The 21,280-nt window shown below is 36.6% G+C and overlaps 1 protein-coding gene across 29 annotated transcripts in view; it reads right to left on the bottom strand.

Moving 5' to 3' along the window:
* Window positions 1-218: 218 nt before the first annotated feature.
* The window catches only part of ablim2 (actin binding LIM protein family, member 2), a 142,930-nt gene continuing 121,868 nt past the window's right edge, over window positions 219-21,280 (bottom strand). For 26 of the 29 annotated variants that reach the window (XR_015504103.1, XR_015504111.1, XR_015504107.1 and 23 more), the window contains 4 exons: window positions 19,317-19,375; window positions 13,545-13,602; window positions 12,930-13,010; window positions 3,342-8,315 (listed from right to left, as the gene is read on the bottom strand). Coding sequence is in view for 1 of the 29 variants with exons in the window: in XM_087276279.1 (XP_087132405.1) it covers window positions 8,202-8,315; window positions 12,930-13,010; window positions 13,411-13,418; window positions 13,545-13,602; window positions 19,317-19,375 (320 nt within the window). In the remaining 28 variants the exon portion in view is untranslated. Of the gene's footprint in view, window positions 8,316-12,929; window positions 13,011-13,410; window positions 13,419-13,544; window positions 13,603-19,316; window positions 19,376-21,280 lie in introns of all 29 variants that reach the window. The other 3 variants (XR_015504118.1, XR_015504093.1, XM_087276279.1) reach the window with 2 other exon arrangements.

Below are 21,280 nucleotides of genomic sequence, written 5' to 3'. Positions count from 1 at the left end.
TCAAATCTGCACCAGATTGGCAACCGTGTGGGCCAATCAATCAGCGCGCTGAAAAAACATCCAACCAATAGCAGAGTCTGGAGGCGGTAACATTTACACACTGCTCTGTAAATAAATATGATGCCCAAGTTATATTTATATATTTATAAGCTGATATTTATAAGTTATATTTTTCTATCTATCAAGTCAGAAACTTTTCTTACAGAAAAAAAAAACACTTATCAGTTGAAATAGCTGTATTTATTGAGATGAATATCAATATTTCTTGCAAAGCAACTCAAAGATATGGTGAATAAAATGGGTGCATTTACATTTCCCAAACTCTTTACATTGCACAGTCAGAATAACATCACAATCACAGTTATACTGTACTCTGTAGTTAGCTTGCATACAAACAAACAAACAAAAAAACCTGCAGCACACCCATGGAAAAACCCATTATGTCCTGTGAGCTCATCTTAACACAAATATAACTTCAGAATGAGGTCTCTCGAACTTTCTATGTATAAAACAAAACATTTGTTTGAATGCAGTCATAACAGGCACAAGCTCTCTTCATGTGTAACAGTAGCAAAAGTAGGAAAGCAGCTCTCAAAACTGTGGGTCAGAGTTCTCTTGGGTCACAGACAGCCCTACATCTGCTTTCATCCAGACAAAGAGACTTCACACATACACAATAGCAAACCATATTTTAAGAGAACACATAAATGGAACCGGGGCAAATGCAGATATGGCCTCCTTGCTAGAACAGTGATTTGTAAAAAACAATAATAATGAAGATGATTTAGTACACACTGATCTGAACTCACCTAGTCTCCACTGCTGATCTGTCAGCTAACACCACACGCGTGCCTGTTTCTACAGCTGTTTAAGTAAGAGCAACGCATTCATCCTCCACAGCTCTTCTGGGAAGACTCCCACCTACACACTCAGACCCAAACACATTCATGTGTTTGAGATGAGCCTTACTGTGTATTTTTCCCCAGAACAACAGATTTTGGCAAAACCAGCGATGGCTAAAATGTAGCCTACTGCATGACAAATGTTACATTATATATGACCCCGAAGAAATAGATCTGGATATGCACACATTTATAGTTGGTTAGAAATGTTATACTTTCACAATCAACAAGAAAGCAAGAGTTTCCCTGCTGAGAAAAAAATAAAAAAAATCCAAAGATGCCTTGATATTGTTCAAGACAGGCACATGTTGCACATGGGTTTTCATAAGACAGAACTATGTAATGGGGCTTCAAACAGTTTCAAACTTCTGAAATGTAAAACATTTTTAAGTTCAACCAACTTAATTTTATTTTTTATTACCAACTTAATTATTATTATTTCAACTTGTCAAGCTGACTTTTAAAAACATCAAGTTAAAATTTAATATAAAAAATTAAGTCAAAGCCTGATTGACTTACTCAAATTAAAGAAAAAAACATATGCTGTCAGGACTTTTTTTGTACAGAATGTGATAAATTTGTATGACTAAAAGGACGAAACACTTGTTTTTCTTCATTCTTCCAAATAATTAAGGAACTTAAAGCTACAACTGGTGAATTGTGATGTGGATGACTTGAAACAGTGGAACATTAAAGATTTTAGCTGATGCCTTGGAGATTGATTTGCTATTTTTGTTGTTGTTGTTGTTGTTGTTGTTGTTGTTTGCACTGGCTATTTGTTTGCTTTAAAAGACATCAGCCATGTGTAATAATCTGGTTTTGCCTTTATATGTTTGTTGACTCTTAAAGTGATATTGACTCAGCCTCTTGAATGGACTCGATTGAATGGGTGTTATCAATGGTTATCTGCTAATAGATATGGGCCAGTAGGGGGTCTTCTGCACCTACTAGTAGGCTCAGAAGGCTATCATCCATCCACATGGTTAATCAGCTATACCAGGTCCGTAGCTGGGGGGTGGGGGATCAGGGGGTTTGGGTGGTTTGAAAGACCCACCCTCCTTCTGACAAAGTCCAGAATTTGGTGCCTTTATAAGCTCATTTGACCCATTTTTTGACAACATGCCATCCCAATTGTGAAAATAACCAATAGAAGGCTTTAAAAAGAATAACCAATAAAATAACTAATAAAAGACGGCTTTTTTTATTATTTAAATGGACAAATTCTGACTGAGGAAATGAGCTGCATATAGGCTACAGTTTTTCATGTAAATAAATTTTAACAGCTGCCCAATTTTTTGTTGTTTGTTTTTTTATGATGGATGATGATAAATTAGCATTTATAAATAAGTATTCTTTCATATTTCTAAAATCCTAATCTCACTATGTTGTATATAAAACTGTAAATAAACTTGTAAATAAACATACATTTTTGTAAACAAAAAAGTTGTATAATAAGCACTTTCACATAAATGTAGGAAGTATTTTTTTTTTGCATCAAAAAGTGTGGTAAAGATAACATTCGACAAGCTAATCCAGCCCAAATTAGTGCTTAAAATATCACTAAAATGCAGTATTTGAACCTTAAATTACTGTAAAAAAGCTCCACTTTATGCCTAATAGAGAAGACTCCAGATCTGTTTTTAGATTTCTGTGATGGTTGGGTTTAGGGTTGGAGTAGGGGTAGATGTTAAAAAAATACAAAATAATGAGAAATTTAATAAACAATATAAATAATTATCATTATTATTTCAAGGCGGTATTTAATCTATAGCTAATTAACCATGTGAATGGATAACACCATGCGCCTACTGATAACACCAATTCAATCGAGTGATAACATTCGAATCCGCTGGTTGACTTGCATTTTGAATCACAAAGGAGCATGGCTTCATCGAAAAATCTGCTATTCTACTGTAGAAAAAGTCATCTACATCTGGCCTGAGGGTGACTACATTAACAATACATATTCTGGGGAAACCATCCTTTTAAGAATGTGTCCGAGGAAACAAAACAATAACTTTCAGATCTCAAATCAAAAACACAGCATCATTACAATCTAATATTCATTATTATGCCTTCACATGATGGTTCTGTTTGTAGTGCATGCCTACAAAGTGACATGATCAGTGTAACAGACATTTATATATATATTAATATAATGCACACACATTTATCAACAATCAAAAAACAAAAGAAAACCGTCATAAAATGAAGCGCCACTGAACCGCATGCTTCATTAGATGTTGTGTTGTATTAGTTTAGCTAATTGCTACAGATACTGTTAACTTTGGCATGGCTTCATGCTAAAGTCCGTTTTTTGCAAATGGAAATAATCTGGCAGACATCTGTATGAAAAGAAAAGGCATATAAAAATAAGAGTTCACTCTGTCGTGAGTACTTTCATTTGTGCAGATTAAAACAATACAGACAGATGCCATGTCTGGCTGATGCGTTTATGATTGTGCGTATTGTGCACAATATATATGGAAAGAGTATGTGATGTTCAGATATCAATTTCAAAGTCTAAATGTCTTACTGAATAACTGTGATATGATAAATCTCTGAGGATGAATTGCACATTTACCTGAAGAAGCAAAGAAATACATAATTTAACACAAAAACAATGCATTGTTCCAGCTGTTCACACTCACTATCATTCAACAACGATTAACAAGGAACATATCAACTAACACTGTATCCTAACCAGGCGCAATATGACATATTCAAAAACTGAAGCATGATGTGACACAAATCACAGCCAATGAGAAGACACTGCATATTTAAAGGGAACTTCAGCTCATTTGTGATCTTGCACAGAGACTATATGGAATAAATGTAATGTTGTAATTAAGGTTCAGTTTCTTGTATAGACCAATTGTTTACTTCATAATACCTCAATGTATCAACAGAAACACTTTATTTTAAGAGGTTTTCAAAAGACTGTCATGAAACCTTTATAAAAATGACATAGGACATTGTCATGAATGTAAATGAGGTTTTATGCATGCTTGTGATACTATTATGTTGCTCAGTTATGCCATTTTAAATGCAAAGATCACATTGTTCGTTATGAGAACTTGACATAAATAAAACACAAGTCTTGGTCTTTGTCATGACAACTTGACATTCCCAAGACAACATATCTGGTCATAAGCATTATTGTCTTGAGGCCATTATAATTGTGTCATGGACATTTTTATGATGACAATTTTCAGTATTTGTCATTAAAATGTTTCATTAAAAGTGTCAAATATTTTCTTAACAGTGTCATTAATATTTAATGACATTCTAATGACAAATTCAGCTTGTACCAGTGTTGTTGAGGTAAAAAAAAAAAAAAAGAATGACGCGGTAATAAAATTCATGACACATATATAATGGCTTGATGACAATCATGTTTATGCAAGATTTATGACAAGTTTTGTTGTCTTGGTAATAAGTTGTCATGCCAAAGACAAAAACACGTGATTTGTTTCCGTCTTTTTGTCATAACCCAGCAGGCACACAACATCATAAGATATTGATATTAGTTTAGATTTAGGTCATGATGGCAAGTGACAAAATTCAATGTCTAGCCAGTGTCCAAGGACAATGTAATTTGACATCCAATAATGCTATCAAAGTATGTTGATATTTGATTGATTTTAGGTTGTGTTGGAAAGTGACCGAAATCCAATTTCTGATAGATATCATAATGGTAACGTCCACACAACATCAAGGTGTAACATGATTAGACTTTGATATTTGGTTGATTTTAGGTTGATTTGCTGTTAAACGTTGGACATTGATGTCGGCCTAAATATGGGTTCTGGCATCAACCCGATTTTCATTTCCAAACAAAATCCAACGTTCCCATGACGTTGGGTACAACGTCAATATGACGTCATGTTGACGTCCTGTGTCTGCAGGGAACACACTTTGCCATCATTGCATTTAAAATGTCATAGCAGAGCGAATGACACTTAAAGATATTTGTTATAAGCATGGGCGTAGATTTAGCATGGACAAAAGTGACGTGTCCAGACCAATATCCACCGACTACTGAAATGTCCCCACTTATAATTAATTCACTTTAAAAAAATCACGCTGTCAGTATTAACCTAGACATGCAGAAAGGGTTAAATCACATTCTATACTCGAGTTGTACCGCCCCCAAAACAAATGATCACTGTGATTGGCTGAGCCTTTCCCTGCTGTCATGTGAGAGGCTGTGGCTGCATTTAGTGCCGAAACTGAGCAGGGGAATTTTTTGAATGAAGAGCAACACTTTATTTTTATGTTAAGCGTCCCTTTAATGATGTTTCAAGGAACCAGTGAGATTTCACAGTGGGCAGGGCTAAACAGTGAGATGTCATGAAACTAGAAACCAATCGATCAAACAAGAGTTCTGTTGCTCTTTGTTTGTCACTATTGAGGCTGGAAAGGACATTTAAAAAAAGTTTGTCGTTTTATTGCGCCACGTCTGGTTAGGTCACATGTAAGGTGCTTTGTTGACTTCTTGCTCTGAACGAGTCTTTGGCTTGGTCATGCTAAAGCCATGAACGACAAAGCTTCCATAAAGCTGATAATACATGATAGATTTTACAGTCCAAGCAGTGGCTGAGTATCATGTTTAGGAGGTATAAAGAGGAACAGGCAGGTTAAAAGAGCGAGAGAAACACACTGAGCAAACAATAAAGCAGTTAGGATCCAGAAGTAAAAACTCATTCATTTTTTCTATAGGGAAAACCTTTAAAGGCAGACCTGCTGTGAGCTCCAATGTTGTTAACCAATTGTATATGCTTTTTCTGACGATCTGTCCAGCATTTCCCATAATGCTTTACAGAAATTGTACCAATCGGACAGTTAAAGCGAGCAAAGAGCTACCAGAGATCATCCAATCCATGAACCACCTCAAATAACAAATCAGTTTACACACTCTAGATCAGGGGTGCCCAAACGGTCCTGGAGGGCCGGTGACCAGCAGGTTTTAGCTTCAACGCCAATTATATACTCCTGAACCAGCTAATCAAACTCCATGCATACTAGAAGTATCCAGGCAGGTGTGTTGAGGCAAGTTGGAGCTAAACTCTGCAAGACACTGGCCCTCCAGGACCAAGTTTCAGAACCCCTGATCCAGATAATTAAATATTGGTATAGATATAACTAACAACTTTAAATAAGTTTTTATATTCCTCCGTTGTTTTACATATAATTGTGTCATTTGCAATGCTTCATGAGATTACATTCTTTTGCTAAGTACATCTATAGATACTGTCACACTGAGACGGTGTTTTGCGAAAATGGGCAGGATAAAACAAGATGATGCGGCACTGCTAAAAAAGCGATTCCTCCACGTTTTAAACTTCTGTACAGAGAGGTCATGTTCTGTTCTTCTATTAGTCTCAGAAATTCATGTGACTTGAATTAGCAAATTAAGTGGCAGTCACTCAAGTCTTTGATTAAGAAAAATGCATTTGGACAATGCTACGAAAATGGGCGTGGTAAAACAAGATGATACGACTACGCTAATACCAGCAATTCCTCCATGTTTTATATATTCTGTAGAGAGGTCAAGTTTTGAACTTTTGTGGGTCTCATGCAATCACATGATAGTAATTTGCAGGTCAGAGTTCACCAAACTTGAACTTTTCAACGCAAGGACATGTTAAATTTCTGGCATGAACTTGCATTTTTAATTTGGCGAAGTTGCAAGTGTGTGAATAGATACGCCTTTAGAGTTCACTAAACTTGAATTTTGCTAAGAAGCGAAATCCAAAATATCATTGCACAGGCTCACGTATCTGATCTGAAGGGAAGCCAATAGAACAAATAGTTCATTGAGACCATGGTTTTTCAGCTCTTTTGTGTTTGTGTGTTTTCAGGTTATAGTGCCACCGCCTGGCCAAATGCAATTGTTTACTGTGACCACAAATGGAGTTTTCACAAGCATATTTAGACTTTAGTAAAGGTACAGTTTATAATTCTGTTCAAGAGTTAAAATAATTTTAGCAATAGTGGCTTAAACATTTTAGCGCCCCCTATCAACAGTAAGTAAAAAAAAATTATGATTTTTAACTTTTAATTTTAAGACTCCAGAAAATGTTTCTGCACTAGTTTGGTTTTCACCAGACAAAAAACCTAGAACTAAATTGCATTCAATAGTTGATTGAGCTTATGAGATTCTCGAGCCCTGGGCTCCCTCCATTTGCAGGGCGAGAGGGGAGTTTAAGCTCAGGTAGATCTCGATGAACTCTCCCTGTCTTATTTCTGACTAATGACAAATACAGTATGTCTAAGGAGTGAAGTACACTTGCTAAGAGCTTGGCTATGGTTTAATTTGGTATGTTCAATTTACTTAGGTTGCGTGTTTTTGGACTTCGCATCTTCAAGATGAAGATACTGAGAAAAGAAAACTCTGGCTATTTATAGTGAGTTAGGAATCATTTGATTGGTAAATCAATCGTGAACTGATGCAGGACCAGCTGTGAACAATCAAAATACCTGAAAATTTTGCATACCAGTATTTAACTTGACGTTGGGGTATAAATATACAACCAACAACTTTACATGAAGAGTTTTATATTTCCACTGATTTCAACTGTGTCATCTGCAATGCTTCATGAGATTGTAGTTCTTTGTAAACCTTTTCTTTTGATGGATTTTTTCTCTTATGTTTCAAATCAAACTTTTGATTTTTCACATAGCATTTAATTATTGATAATGACATTTTTTTAATCCCTATCGGAAAATTGAATGGTAAAAATACTTCTGGAACCAGATCTGCTGATGTGGTAGGGAGGCAGAATAATGCACTCTATATGAGTAGACAAGGACATTGGACGACAATCATAGCAAAAGACAAGGGGAGTGGGAACATTGGATGTTATTACACAGCATAAAGATTTACAAGTAGAGCTGCTTGGCCGTGTTTTATCAACTGTATAAAATGTAAAGAAAGAGGCTTATATCAATATTGAGTGCTTTTTCCACAAAGAGAGAATACAACGCAGTAATCACAAAGACAGCCGAGGGAGCGAAATCGAACACAATCAAAGAGAGTCGTGGAGAATTGAGTTCCGACTCCAGTCTCGGATTAACATTCAGACCATGTGATGTGGCGTTCACACATGAAGCTTGGTGGCGAACAGCGTTGTGAAAGCACTTCCTCTTCCTCAGCGTGAGATGGGATGGCAATAGCTATGCAGCAGAACGGAGGTGCATATATATTTCTCTCACACTCATCCCTCAGTGCGCACAGGACGGATGAGAAGAGGTTTTCTCTTTATCTTTGCTTTCTTTCAAGCGATTCAGCGTGGTTTAAAACAGGCGGGCTTTCTTCTTCAGTTCATTTTTTTTCCACAAGGCCAAACGGTCAAACTGTTCAATGGTCATCCTAAACACATTGTAGAAGTCCTCTGGTGACAGGTGCCTCTGAAATGATAGGATTATTAAAAAACTATTATTATTTTTAATCTGTCAAGTAAGTGGTGGTATATTCTGCTATGGTAACCTCTGATAAATCAGGGACTAAGCAAAAGGAAAATGAATGAATGAAATCTGTCAAGTAAGTGCATTAATCAATAACGTTAAATGGAAATTAATTAATTAAATCTTAACAATCTGTTATCATTTCTGATTTTTAGGATTTGGATTTAAAATGTAAACATTACAAAGCTTGCTAGATTCAAATAATGTAGAGTAAAACACTGTGAAACATCAATATCTGTACCTTGTCCTTTAATACAAAAAGCTTTTAAGAGGTGATATGATGTAATATAAATAATGTATGGTTATAAATTATACGTATCTTTTAAAAATAGCTTACATCAGCAAATAAAACACAAGATAAACTTACTGGGCAAAAAGGGGATGCCTCTCATATCTTAGAAACTGTCATTCATTCATTCATTCATTCATTCATTCATTCATTCATTCATTCATTCATTCATTTAATTATTCATTCATTCATTCATTCATTCTCACTATAATCTCTTTTTCGTCTCTTGTTTATCCTTATTATCCTTGTTTATACTTATTATCCATTTTGTTTATCCATGTGGTATAAAGAACGGAATCTTAACTTCGTCTTTCGTGAAGCGCAGTTGCCATATAATGTAAAGGTAAATCCGACTCATTCAAATTAGCGTCACTGTGCAAAAAAAGTTAAGAATACATGCTACAATTCTGACTGTACAGTGTGTTTTCTTTTTCTTATAATGCAGAGTTTTGAGGTAAAGGCCGTTTTCATTTGCCATTCAGTGACAGTCGGAGCAGCTCATCTAATTTATCAAACTCTATCTTTTAAAAACAAATTCAAAAACAGAACAAAAAATAAAAGCCGGGGGGAGGGGGGTGGGGGGAGTTCACGGCCCGTTATGTGTTTTTTGTGAAATAAATGAACAATAATAAAGAAAACTGAGTTATATTTAAACACATTTCCCATTGTCCCATATGGTAATGCATGCATCTCCAAAACAAATACGACTTCTGACCAGTTTTTTATTGGTCAATGGTGCGATCTATTTCAGTTGCTTCAAAATAGAAACATGCCAGCAATGCACCTTAACACACCTCATTTTCAGATCAGCACACGCATAACTTCACAAAGTGGTGCAAAAAGATTTGCAATTTAAACAACAGGGTGCAAAACGTGAAAATGAAACCTGCCATATGAAAATAAAAATAAATACAGAAGTCAGGCCATACACGCCTGGCACCATATTGCACTGGGTGTATGATAAGGCCCTTAGTGTGACTATCAAACTGAAGGCTGTCGTTTAATTTAAGCATTAACTACAAATAATAAATGTTTCAAAATTCAATAAAAACTTTGTGAGGAAAAGACTCAAACTTAAATATTCATTAATTCCATTTTTTCTTTTTTTGCTTTGAAAGTCTTGCTTCACAGCTGTGGCACCAACTACTTTCATTGTATGGAAACGCGCAGCACAGACTTTCTCCTCTAAATATCTCCTGTTATCCTGCACAAAAGAAAGTTTTGTCGTTTCAGAGAGAGAATAAATCATGACAGATTAATAATTTCCCTGTGAGCGACCACTTATAAACCATGCTGAATAGCTCCGCGATACAGTCATCCATCTATAAAGGCCTAAAATAACACTGTCATAGAGCTAATCAGACCTAAATCAGAACAAACCCGACAGACCTCTGCCAGAAATCTAAGCACTGTTTATTCTGGTAACAATATCTGCATGGCACAAACGTCATTCCAGATTAAAGGCGGACTGAAAAATAATACAATATTGACAATAATTACAACCAGCTATATATGCATGTGTCACTTACAGCTATTGGATGGTGGAGGACATTCATTGCCTTCAGCACCATCGGGATTACGAGCACCACTGGGGGGCTGTGAAAGTTGCCAGACTTGTAAGCCTATGACCTCAATTTGGGTTTAAATCATTCCAGAATGCATTTGTATAAATCTTTATTCTTTCAGGCCCGTCATATGTGGTTCTCCAGCACTTGCAGATGTCTGGGTGTCTTGCGTGTCTCCAAATAAAACGCTGAAATCAGCGTCTTTGGAACGTTTTGGGTGTTGCAAGGGTCTCCCGCTGGGAGGATGACTCCAATCAAGCTTAGTTCAAACAGATGTGACAATAGCCTCTTATATCGAGACAGCAATCACATGATGATGAAAACACACAGATTTTGAGATGTTGCAGCTTTAACCACAGTGATTCCACAGGAACAGTTATAGGGAGTGAGCTCGATAAATTAGCATCTCTCATAACTCATGCTGAAGTAAAAGCGCGCCAGATATTTCTCATCCCTTTTCCATTTAAACCCACTAATAACACTGACACTGGTGTCCAGGAACGCCAGGGATAAATTATCTGTTGGCATGTGGACTGCGGTCTCATAATGCTACAACCTCTCAAACATACGCATTCACAAGCAAACATTTTTTTTGGCTTCTGTGATCCAGATTGATATTGAACAAAATGATGATTAAACAGCAACAAGACAAGCCTTGCTCCAGCCGTATGTAAATGTAAATCATCCTAAAAGTACCACTTAGTCTTAGTTTCAGTCAGGAATATTAAAGTCATCATTTGATTGTTTGGAGTTTACAGGATTTCTGTCTTTTTCTTTAATGTTTACATGTAAACCATCCAACCCAGGCTCATTCTAATTGCGTACTCCTATACACATTTATGTAGAGAGCAAAATACGTCCTAAAAGCAAAGTGCTTTTGCAGTTTTTTTGTTTTCGCAAATCTGCTTGAGGGTGCTTTTTCAGATCTCAAATATCTCTTGCGAATGTCATACTTGGACCCCGTTATCTCGGTCAACTCCACTCTGCTTCTCAAGTCCACCGACATACATGTCAAGCTAACTGGACAAACTGATAACAGCAGGAAAGCAGGGAGTCTTTCAGATAAGACATTAAAGCATGGTCCTGACTCACTGTGGTCATTAAAAATCCCATGGCACTTCTCGAAAAGAGTAGGGGTGTAACCCGGTGTCCTGGCCAGATTTCCACCGTTGCTGCTGTAGCATCATCCAAGCGAATGCTGCACACTGGTGGTGGCGGTGTGAAGAGACCCCCCTTACATAACATAGGTAAGCGGTTGGCTCGTAAGCAAGAAAAGAAACGGCATCATACTGCCCTGTAGCATTCGTTTTAGAGATGAAAGTCTATATATTCCTCTGGCTACATAATTTGCGATCTCCAGAAATGTACATAGGGCTACATTTTCAGAATGAGCCTATGTTGCAACCATCATGCTGGACAACTCTAATTTATGAAGGAAAATAGTGCCTGTCCTAAACAAAAAACAAAAATATGTGAGAGACTTTTCTATTCTTGAATGAATGATTTATTGATTGTCCCGGCCCACGGCAACAGGCTGTTGTGGATTTATGTTATTCTTTCATGCCCTAAGGGTTAGTTTACCCCAAAATGGAGATTATGTCATCATTTACTCACCCTACACTTGTTCCAAAAAGCTTGAGTTTCTTTCTTCAAGAAGATATCTTAATCAAACCAACACCTATTGACTTCTACTTTTTCCTACTATGAAAGCCAATGGCTACAAATTTACACGTTCCTTATCTTCTTTTGTGTTCAACAGAACAAGGAAATTCATGACGATTTGAAACTACATGAGGATCATTCAATTGAGAGTATATTTTAATTTTGTGGTTACAGGTAATGCATGAAATGAAACTTTGAAGGCTTTGAAACATATTATGCTACACTCAAAACATTTTCTTGCTGACTTTACCTCATAATTTCCTTTTCTAGTCATATTAACTTACATCAATCAAACTGACTAAAAAGTGTTAAGTTAAACTTTGCATAACTTTCCAAAAATTAGTTGAACCCTGATTAACTTATTCAAATAAGTTCAAGCAACATAAAACTATCTGTTGTCTCTTACATTTTTTAGTGTAGTGATACCTGGTCAAAACTGTAAATGCAATAAATATTAAAGCAAACTTTACACAATTTAAACTGAAAGTATAGTCTATCTAATGCAAAGCTTTTGTGATATTGTCTAATATTGTTAAATATAGGTTAAAATAAGCATACTTTTGTAATCATAAAACTTACCAGGGTTTGGTAAAAATGATCAAGCAGTGTTTCTACAATGACACAAAACCGCTGGATTTTGAGTGTGAGTAATACCCCCAACGGAGAACCACGAAATTATGAAACATTTTGAAACAGCAATGATAAAAACCCTGTTCATGGAACTAACCATTCATAACAGTTTTAAAGCTTCATACGACAGTGCTTTAAAAAGCAGACATCACTAGGATGAATATCCCATTAACATGACACTGACCAAAATCTGTTATTATTTGTCAGTTAAATGTCAGTTAAGTGGCCACTAGACGATCCTTGGCAAGTGAAAGTTGCTAAAGAGCCACAATTTTGAAGATCTGGCTACACAAGGCTAGAGACAAATCATCTACAGCATTGAAAGCAAAGTATGAACTTAAAAATAAACCACATAGGAAGGAAACTGAAGAACAGGGAAATGGTGTAGTTGAAGTTCTAATAAAGCATTACCTCCAGTCTGGTGCGGTCCACATCACGTGGTAGTTTTACTCGGACTCTGTGGGACACAGCTAGCATGTCATATGGGTACACCTGTAAACATGCATATGACACACAATTACACGCTACAATTCAATAGTTTAGGCTCAGTATGACATATTTTAAACAAATGCATATTTTCACGAAATGCTGTGCGAAATTTTGCGTTATTTTCTAAAACTGTCATGAGAACTAACACTGCTTAAACCTCTAAAATAGCATAAGCAGAATGGAAACAATGAACAATTTTTCTATTCATTTCAAATAATACTATTGATATCATCTTAAAACCAAATCCAGTTACCATGCAAGTAAATTTGTATTTAATACTGGTTGGTTATGCTTTGTTACTTTCATATAAAATTTACCCTCCAATAAGAACAGTCTACTAACAACCTATTTTAGTCACTGACTTGAAAAGCTACAGCATTCCCTTAAAAACACAATATCTTACCTTGTACTCTGAAAAGGCATGGAAAACAGGAAGAGATTGAAAAAAAAGAGAAAGAGTAACACAAATTACAACCAATAATCTTTTGTGGAACAAATGCTTCTTATTTATGGTCTATAAGTCAAACACAAACTCACCTCTCATTCCACTCCAGGATGAATCATGGTCTGCCTCATCCTCACCAAGATCAGCTGCCTAGAGAAAAGCAAAACCAGGCCTTTATTTAACTCTAGTCAGAACATGTTATTCATAGCTGAATGTGTGATAATATATACTGTTCGAAAAATAAAGGGAACACTTAACTCAATGTAACTCCAACTGTTACCTTATTTTTTTGAGCACTATATTTATAACATTTGTGTAGTGCATTACACTAACTGAGAAATGTCTTTACAGGTTGTCTTTTGTTACTTTTAATTACTTGATCTCATTTGTAAGTCACTTTGGATAAAAGCATTCACCAAATTATTGAGTGCAAATGTGACTCTGGACCACAAAACTAGTCTTTTGTTGCACAAGTATAATTTTGCCATTTGACAAAAATACATTGTATGGGTCAAAATGGTTAGAATTATAGCCAAATTATAGTAAATATTGAGTAAATATCATGTTTTATGAAGACATGGCATAAATAGATAAAAATGCCATTTCTGATTAGTAATATGCATTGTTAAGAACTTAATTCGATTCTGGCACCTCTCCTGTTCAACCTTTACATGCTCCCTCTAAGCCAAATAATGAGAAAGAGCCAAATCTCCTACCACAGCTTTGCTGATGACACTCAAATCTACCTAGCCTTACTGCCTAATGACTACAGCCCCATTGACACCCTCTGCCAATGCATTGATGAAATGAGCAATTGGATGTGCCAAAACTTTCTTCAGTTAAACAAAGAGAAAACTGAAATGATTGTGTTTGGAAACAAAGATGAGGTTCTCAAGGTAAATGCATACCTTGGCACTAAAGGTCAAACGACAAAAAATAAGGTCAAGAATCTTGGTGTGACTCTGGAGTCAGATCTGAGTTTCAACAGTCATGTCAAAGCAGTCAGTAAATCAGCATACTATCATCTCAAAAACATAGCAAGAATCAGATGCTTTGTTTCTAGTGAAGATTTAGAAAAACTTGTTCATGCTTTTATCAGCAGCAGGGTGGATTACTGTAATGGACTCCTCACTGGTCTTCCTAAAAAGACAGTCAGACAGTTGCAGCTCATCCAGAACGCTGCAGCCAGAATTCTAACCAGAACCAGAAAATCAGAGCACATCACACCTGTCCTCAGGTCTTTACACTGGCTGCCAGTTACATTTAGAATAGATTTTAAACTATTATTACTGGTCTATAAATCACTAAATGGCCTAGGACCTAAATACATCACAGATATGCTCACTGAATACAAACCTAACAGATCACTCAGATCTTAAGGATCATATAAACTAGAAGTTCCAAGAGTTCAGTCAAAGCAGGGTGAATCAGCTTTCAGCCACTATGCTCCCCGCTGCTGGAATCAGCTTCCAGAAATGATCAGATGTGCTCCAACATTAGGCACATTCAAATCAAGGCTGAAAACACATCTGTTTAGCTGTGCCTTTACTGAATGAGCACTGTGCTGCGTCCAACAAATTGCACTATCATGTTTTTCTCTTCTTCTTCATTCTTTTATATCACATTTTACGTGTTTTTATGTTTTGTTTTGTTTTTACGCATTTTTATTATTTGTTTTTATTATTATTTTACTTTTATTCTTGTTTATGTAAAGCACTTTGAATTGCCACTGTGTATGAAATGTGCTATATAAATAAACTTGCCTTGCCTTGCCTTGCCTAATTTGAACATTTTAAAGCCATTTTTTCTGTATTTTTACTTTGTTGAACCCTTGAATTTAGGATTTTCAAATAGTTGTATCTATAAGCCAAATTTAGTTTCTATTGTAATTGACATCAATAGAGTGCTTATTTATTCAGCTTTCATATGATGTATTTGATCTCAATTCTTCAAAAATTGACAATTATGACAAATCTTTAGGAACTGAAAACAAACAGGGTGCATTTATGTTTCAAAAGACCAATGTCTGGTTTTAAGAAGGTCACAGTAAACATTTATTTCACCATACCTTCTGCTACAATCAGTTAAGACTAACAATATAACGTTTGAACAGAGCGGCTGCTGTGAAACTGTGAAAGTTTTCCTTTCATTTCCTGAGGTGAAAGGTTAAAGTCTAGCACAGACAGAGGATTGAATCCTTAGGGCTGAAGCTTTCCTGTATATATAGTTATAAATATTGACCTATGGCCAGCTTTCGGTTTCACATGCCTTTCTAAAAAGTTGAAATATGCAACTAAGTCAAACCATATTAGACATAAAGAATGGGTACTATTTGTGTTTTTAAGCTGTTCATGGCTTCTTTTCACGTGTCCATGTTTCTCAGCAGCAGAAGTCGTCATAATTGGGTAAACTTAGAGGGCAGTGAATAGGAGAGTATCACAAATATCAATATTGAAACTGCACAATAGTGCTTCATGACTTTCAAAAACATGGAAATAAATAACATCAAATTTACTGTCCCACTCATAGATGCTGCATAAACACCTGGCATAAGCATTAACTATTTTATTTTATTTTTTAAAGTTGATGTAATACAAAGTATAGCTTTATAAATGTACATAAGGTGTGTTTTTAGTGGTGGACAGTGACTAAGTTCTTTTACTTCACTACTGTACAGTACTTAAGTACATATGTTAAGTATCTAGACTTTATTTTAATTGATTTAATTTACACTTATACACACTTTAGTTTATTCCTCTAGCATTAGAGGAAACCCACGCGAACACAGGGAGAACATGCAAACTCCACATAAAAATGACAACTGGTCCAGCCAATTGAACCAGCAACGTTCTTGCTGTGAGGCAACAGTGCTGCTCCCAGTAAACAACGCACTGATTCAAATGATCATTTCAGAGTGAGTCTCCAGTAAACAACTCACTGATTCAAATGATCCTTTCAGAGTGAGTCTCCAGTAAACAACTCACTGATTCAAATGATTCGTTCACAGTGAGTCTCCAGTAAACAACTTACTGATTCAAATTATCTGTTCAGAGTGAGTCTCCAGTAAACAACTCACAGATTCAAATGATCCGTTCAGAGTTAGTCTCCAGTAAACAACTCACAGATTCAAATGATCCGTTCAGAGTGATTCTCCAGTAAACAACTCACTGATTCAATTGATCCATTCAGAGTGAGTCTCCAGTTTACAACTGACTGATACAAATGATCCATTCAGGGGTGCGTTTCCCAAATAATGACGTAACTTGCGGCTCAACTATCATAGTATGATGCATCGTTGGGAAAAGAACGGTGTAGAGACCAGTGTTTTACAAAACCCATAGTTTCTCTGTTGTAGATCCATCGTTTGAACCATGTTAGTTATAAAGTAAAACACCCATAATGATGCTCTAAATGGGGTGGTAACAACTTCTTTAAAAAAGAACGCCATAATTTGTTTGTGGAAATTATATTGTTTTACACGCACACGCATTTAATAAAAATCTAATATTAGTTTAGGTAAAAACATGCACTGGCTTTCCATATTAATTGAAATATATGCAAACAGCACATATACGGCCAATATTTCCATAACAAATGTTACTGAGAACATTCCACAGTTTATTCTAAATTAACATAAAATCACATACAAAATTTATTAAGCAATAAAATTTAGGAAGGGCAACGCAGGGGCACAGTAGGTATTGCTGTCGTCTCACAGCAAGAAGGTCGGTTGTTCGAGCCTCGGCTGGGTCAGTTGCCGTTTTTGTGTAGAGTTTACATGTTCTTCCTGCAATCGCGTGGGTTTCCTCCGGGTGCTCGTGTTTCCTCCACAGTCCAAAGACATTCGGTACAGGTGACTTGGGTAGGCTAAATTGTCCGTAGTGTATGAGTGTGAATGAGTGTGAATGAGTGTTGGCGGTTTATTCTGCTGTGGTGACCCCGGATTGAAATGATCCGTTCAGAGTGAGTCTCCAGTAAACAACTCACCTCTTTAAAAGATTTAATCAGAGTGAGTCTCCAGTAAACAACTCACTGATTCAAATGATCCGTTCAGCGTGAGTGTCCAGTAAACAACTCACTGAGTCAAAAGATTTAATCAGAGTGATTCTCCAGTAAACAACTCACTGATTCAAATGATCCGTTCAAAGTGAGTGTCCAGTAAACAACTCAAACAGTCAAATGATTTAATCAGAGTGATTCTCCAGTAAAAAAAACTCACTGAGTCAAATTATTTAATCAGAGTGATTTTCCAGTAAACAACTCACTGATTCAAATGATCACTTCAGAGTGAGTGTCCAGTAAACAACTCACTGATTGAAATGATCCAGCCAGAGTTAAGACTCCAGTAAATCAATAGTCATCGATAAATAATTAACTGATTTACAATCTGAATGGTATCAAGCGAAGCAGTGGCGCAGTAGGTAGTGTTGCCTCACAGCAAGAAGGTCACTGGGTCGCTGGTTCGAGCCTCGGCTCAGTTGGCGTTTCTTTGTAGAGTTTGCATGTTCTCCCTGCGTTCCCAAGGGTTTCCTCCGGGTGCTCCGGTTTCCCCCACAGTCCAAAGACATGCGGTACAGGTGAATTGGGTAGGCCAAATTGTCCGTAGTGTATGAGTGTGTGTGGATGTTTCCCAGCGGTGGGTTGCGGCTGGAAGGGCATCCGCTGCGTAAAAATTTGCTCGACAGGTTGGAGGTTCAATCACCCCGGATTAATAAAGGGACTAAGCCGACAAGAAAATGAATGAATGAATGGTATCATCAGCGTGTTTTCATAATTTTTCATAAATTATCAACATGGTTGTCCGAATCTGAGTTTTAATAATTCAATTTTCTTGAGAAATTAATTAATTAATTAATTTTACTACTTAAGTAAATAAAATATCAAGTAAAATACAAAATTATAAGTCCAAGGCACGTGAAAAGATTAAAAAGCCTTTATTAACATGGCTATTCTATAAAACAGCACCTGGTGCGTCTGGAGTTAATTTGAACACTATGGTCACATGACTCAATCAAATATCTAAACAATACTGAAAATGATATATCCAAGACAAAGTCAACTCAAGTCATTTTTAATTCATTATCAATTAATTCACTAATGAAAGAGAAAAAAAGTAAATATTAATTATGATAAGTACATATCAAGTAAATATCAAGTACTTTATCAAGTAATATAGAAAAGGAGGCCTTCATACATATAATTTTTATTATACTTTTTTTCTTATATTTGTATTCTTCATCCACTAGTTTTTTTGTAAAAACTGAGGACTAAAGATGCTGATGACCCTTATCATCAGTCTTGTGCAAAAAGATCCATTATTCTGGAAATACAAAGAATTGTTACAAAACACCGCCACCTAGTGTACAGGAGAAGCTTTCAGCTCATTCCCAAACAAAAAGTGCATGCGTGAATGTAGATCTTGAGCAGATTACTAATAAACACTGTTTCTGGCTTCTCTGCTGTCAAAGCACATCTTTCTCTTCGACACCGAGGATCATCCATTAAGAGAGCCAGGTTTCCAGTTCAAAGTACAACATGGAAAACAAACAGCCAGAGGGAGTGAATAAGATACATTTTAACTGCAAACCAGCACAGACAAACACTTTGAATATTACGGCTTCTTCAGCTGAATCTCCACACCAACTGATCTGTGTCCATGATGTGTGCAAATACAACAGTCCTCCGTGTCCCAGCAGCTGGGATTGACAAATGCAACTAGGATCAAACAGCATTCTTCATCGCTGAGAGCGTCAATGACAGCATTTGTGACCACAGCTCACATACATTCCCAAAAATCACTGACAGATGGAGCATTAAAAGGTTTGCGGGGGGCTGTGTTTGTATGCAAGCCTTAGGAAGTTTACCTTGTATATGCCGTTCCGCCCATATCCTGGCAGGGAAGCAGACTTGTTATATGGAAAGTCTGTAAAGCAGAGTTTGATGATTTAAAGCACTTTACTCTTGCAACACACTGACAGTGGAACACAAGAAATCATAAGGCTAATAAATATGATAGGGAACATATTAATATTGGAATATTTAGTCTTTTTCTGTGTTGAATATGCAGTATTTTAAGAACTTTGAACTCTTTACAAATATTTCCCAAGTGTTGTTTAACAGAGCAAGGAAATTTTCAATATTCTCAGCATTTCCTACTTTTCTGTTAGCCTTATTTCTTTTAGATTGTATAAATCAATAAATAAAATAATTATTTACAATAATTAAATTAAATTAAATTATTAATTGCAATAGAAAATAAGTAATTCATTAATTACAATATATATATATATATATATATATATATATATATATATATATATATATATATATATATATATATATATATATATATATAGGGATGTAACGGTATTGTAAATACCGTCATACCGCAATATTAATTTTTTTCGATATTACCGTAGTCGCATGACTCGGTAAAACTATAGGTCTTCTGAGAAAATTTGCTCAGGCGAATGAAGCGAACGGGAGGTAGCTGAAACTACATTTCCCATCAGCCTAGCCGTGGCCATAATTCTTTGCGGTCTGTTGTCATTACAGATCCAGTAATGCCGAAATGGAGTGTGCTTCTAGTAGCGGGGATGAAAAAGAGCTGGAGATGATCGAAACCTAAAGCGGGTGTTGTCGCCGCGCGCGTACTGAATAGCAGTGTTGTCGCGCGCGTACTGTAAAGCAGGTCGCACACCAGAAGCGCCGCTCGGCGGCGCGCCGCGCAGCGCCACGCAGCACCATGTATTTTAGAATTCTAAACATAGGTTTCTATCAGGATACACACACCGGCACCGCAAGTCGGCGGCTGTCGGCAGTGCCCGGCGACGGCTCAGGACGCAGTTCATTTTTCAGCCGCGCCACAGAGCGCCATCTGATTAGTTTCATGTTAAATATCCTTCGAATGTGCGCGTCTGGTGTGCGATACTTTAATCTGTCATGTGCGCGCCGTGTCGCGGCGCCGAGCGGCGCTTCTGGTGTGCGACCTGCTTAAAGCAGAGAGGGGGGTTGAGCGCGCATACTCAAGAGCGTTGATGTCGCGCGCCTACTGAAGGGCGGGACGGAGCGTGTGTCGCGTCGCGGGGGCACTTTTGATCATTTTGGAAGGGCACTTTCTATCCAAGACTAAAAAGGGCATGTGCACTGCACAGGTTGAGCCCTATGTGTGCACATGCCTGCAAGTTGGGGAATGCGACTAATAACAGTCATGGGGACTGCAGAAACACAGCACACTGTTCAGATTGATGCAGACATGAGACCTCTATCTCAGTCATGGCTTGTCCTCTCAAGTGGGGGAAAGACAATGCACAACGTTACCCACTGCTGTCAACCTGGGCCAAGTCATATCTCTCTGTCCCAGAAACCTCAGTCCCAAATGAGAGGGTTTTTTTGTGTTGCAGGGGACATTGTAAATACCCAGAGATACCAGCTTTTACCAGATTATAGTTATAAGATAATTTTCCTTAAAGCCCATCTCTATCTAAGTGAGTGAGTGAGTGATTAAATGTTGAATGTGATGAGTTTTCAATAATACTAAATTGAAACTTTATTTTTTTACATGGTTTAATAATTTTTTGTTATTAAAATTGAAGTTCCTGTTTCAAAGCTTACAGATAGATGACTAATTTGTATGTCATTGACACTTTTGGCACTTTTTTGGAGTATTTTCATAAGTTTTGTTTTTCCTGTAAATGATTCAATAAATACCGTACCGTGACATTCATACCGAGGTATTACCGTACCGTGAAATTCTGATACCGTTACATCCTTAATATATATATATATAACTAAATACAAATAGTAATTAATAAATAAATTACATTAA

Source organism: Danio rerio, chromosome 12, assembly GCF_052040795.2.
Source record: "Danio rerio strain M-AB ecotype USA chromosome 12, GRCz13ab, whole genome shotgun sequence".
NCBI lineage: Eukaryota > Metazoa > Chordata > Actinopteri > Cypriniformes > Danionidae > Danio > Danio rerio.
This window is presented reverse-complemented; position numbering and strand designations above follow the sequence as displayed.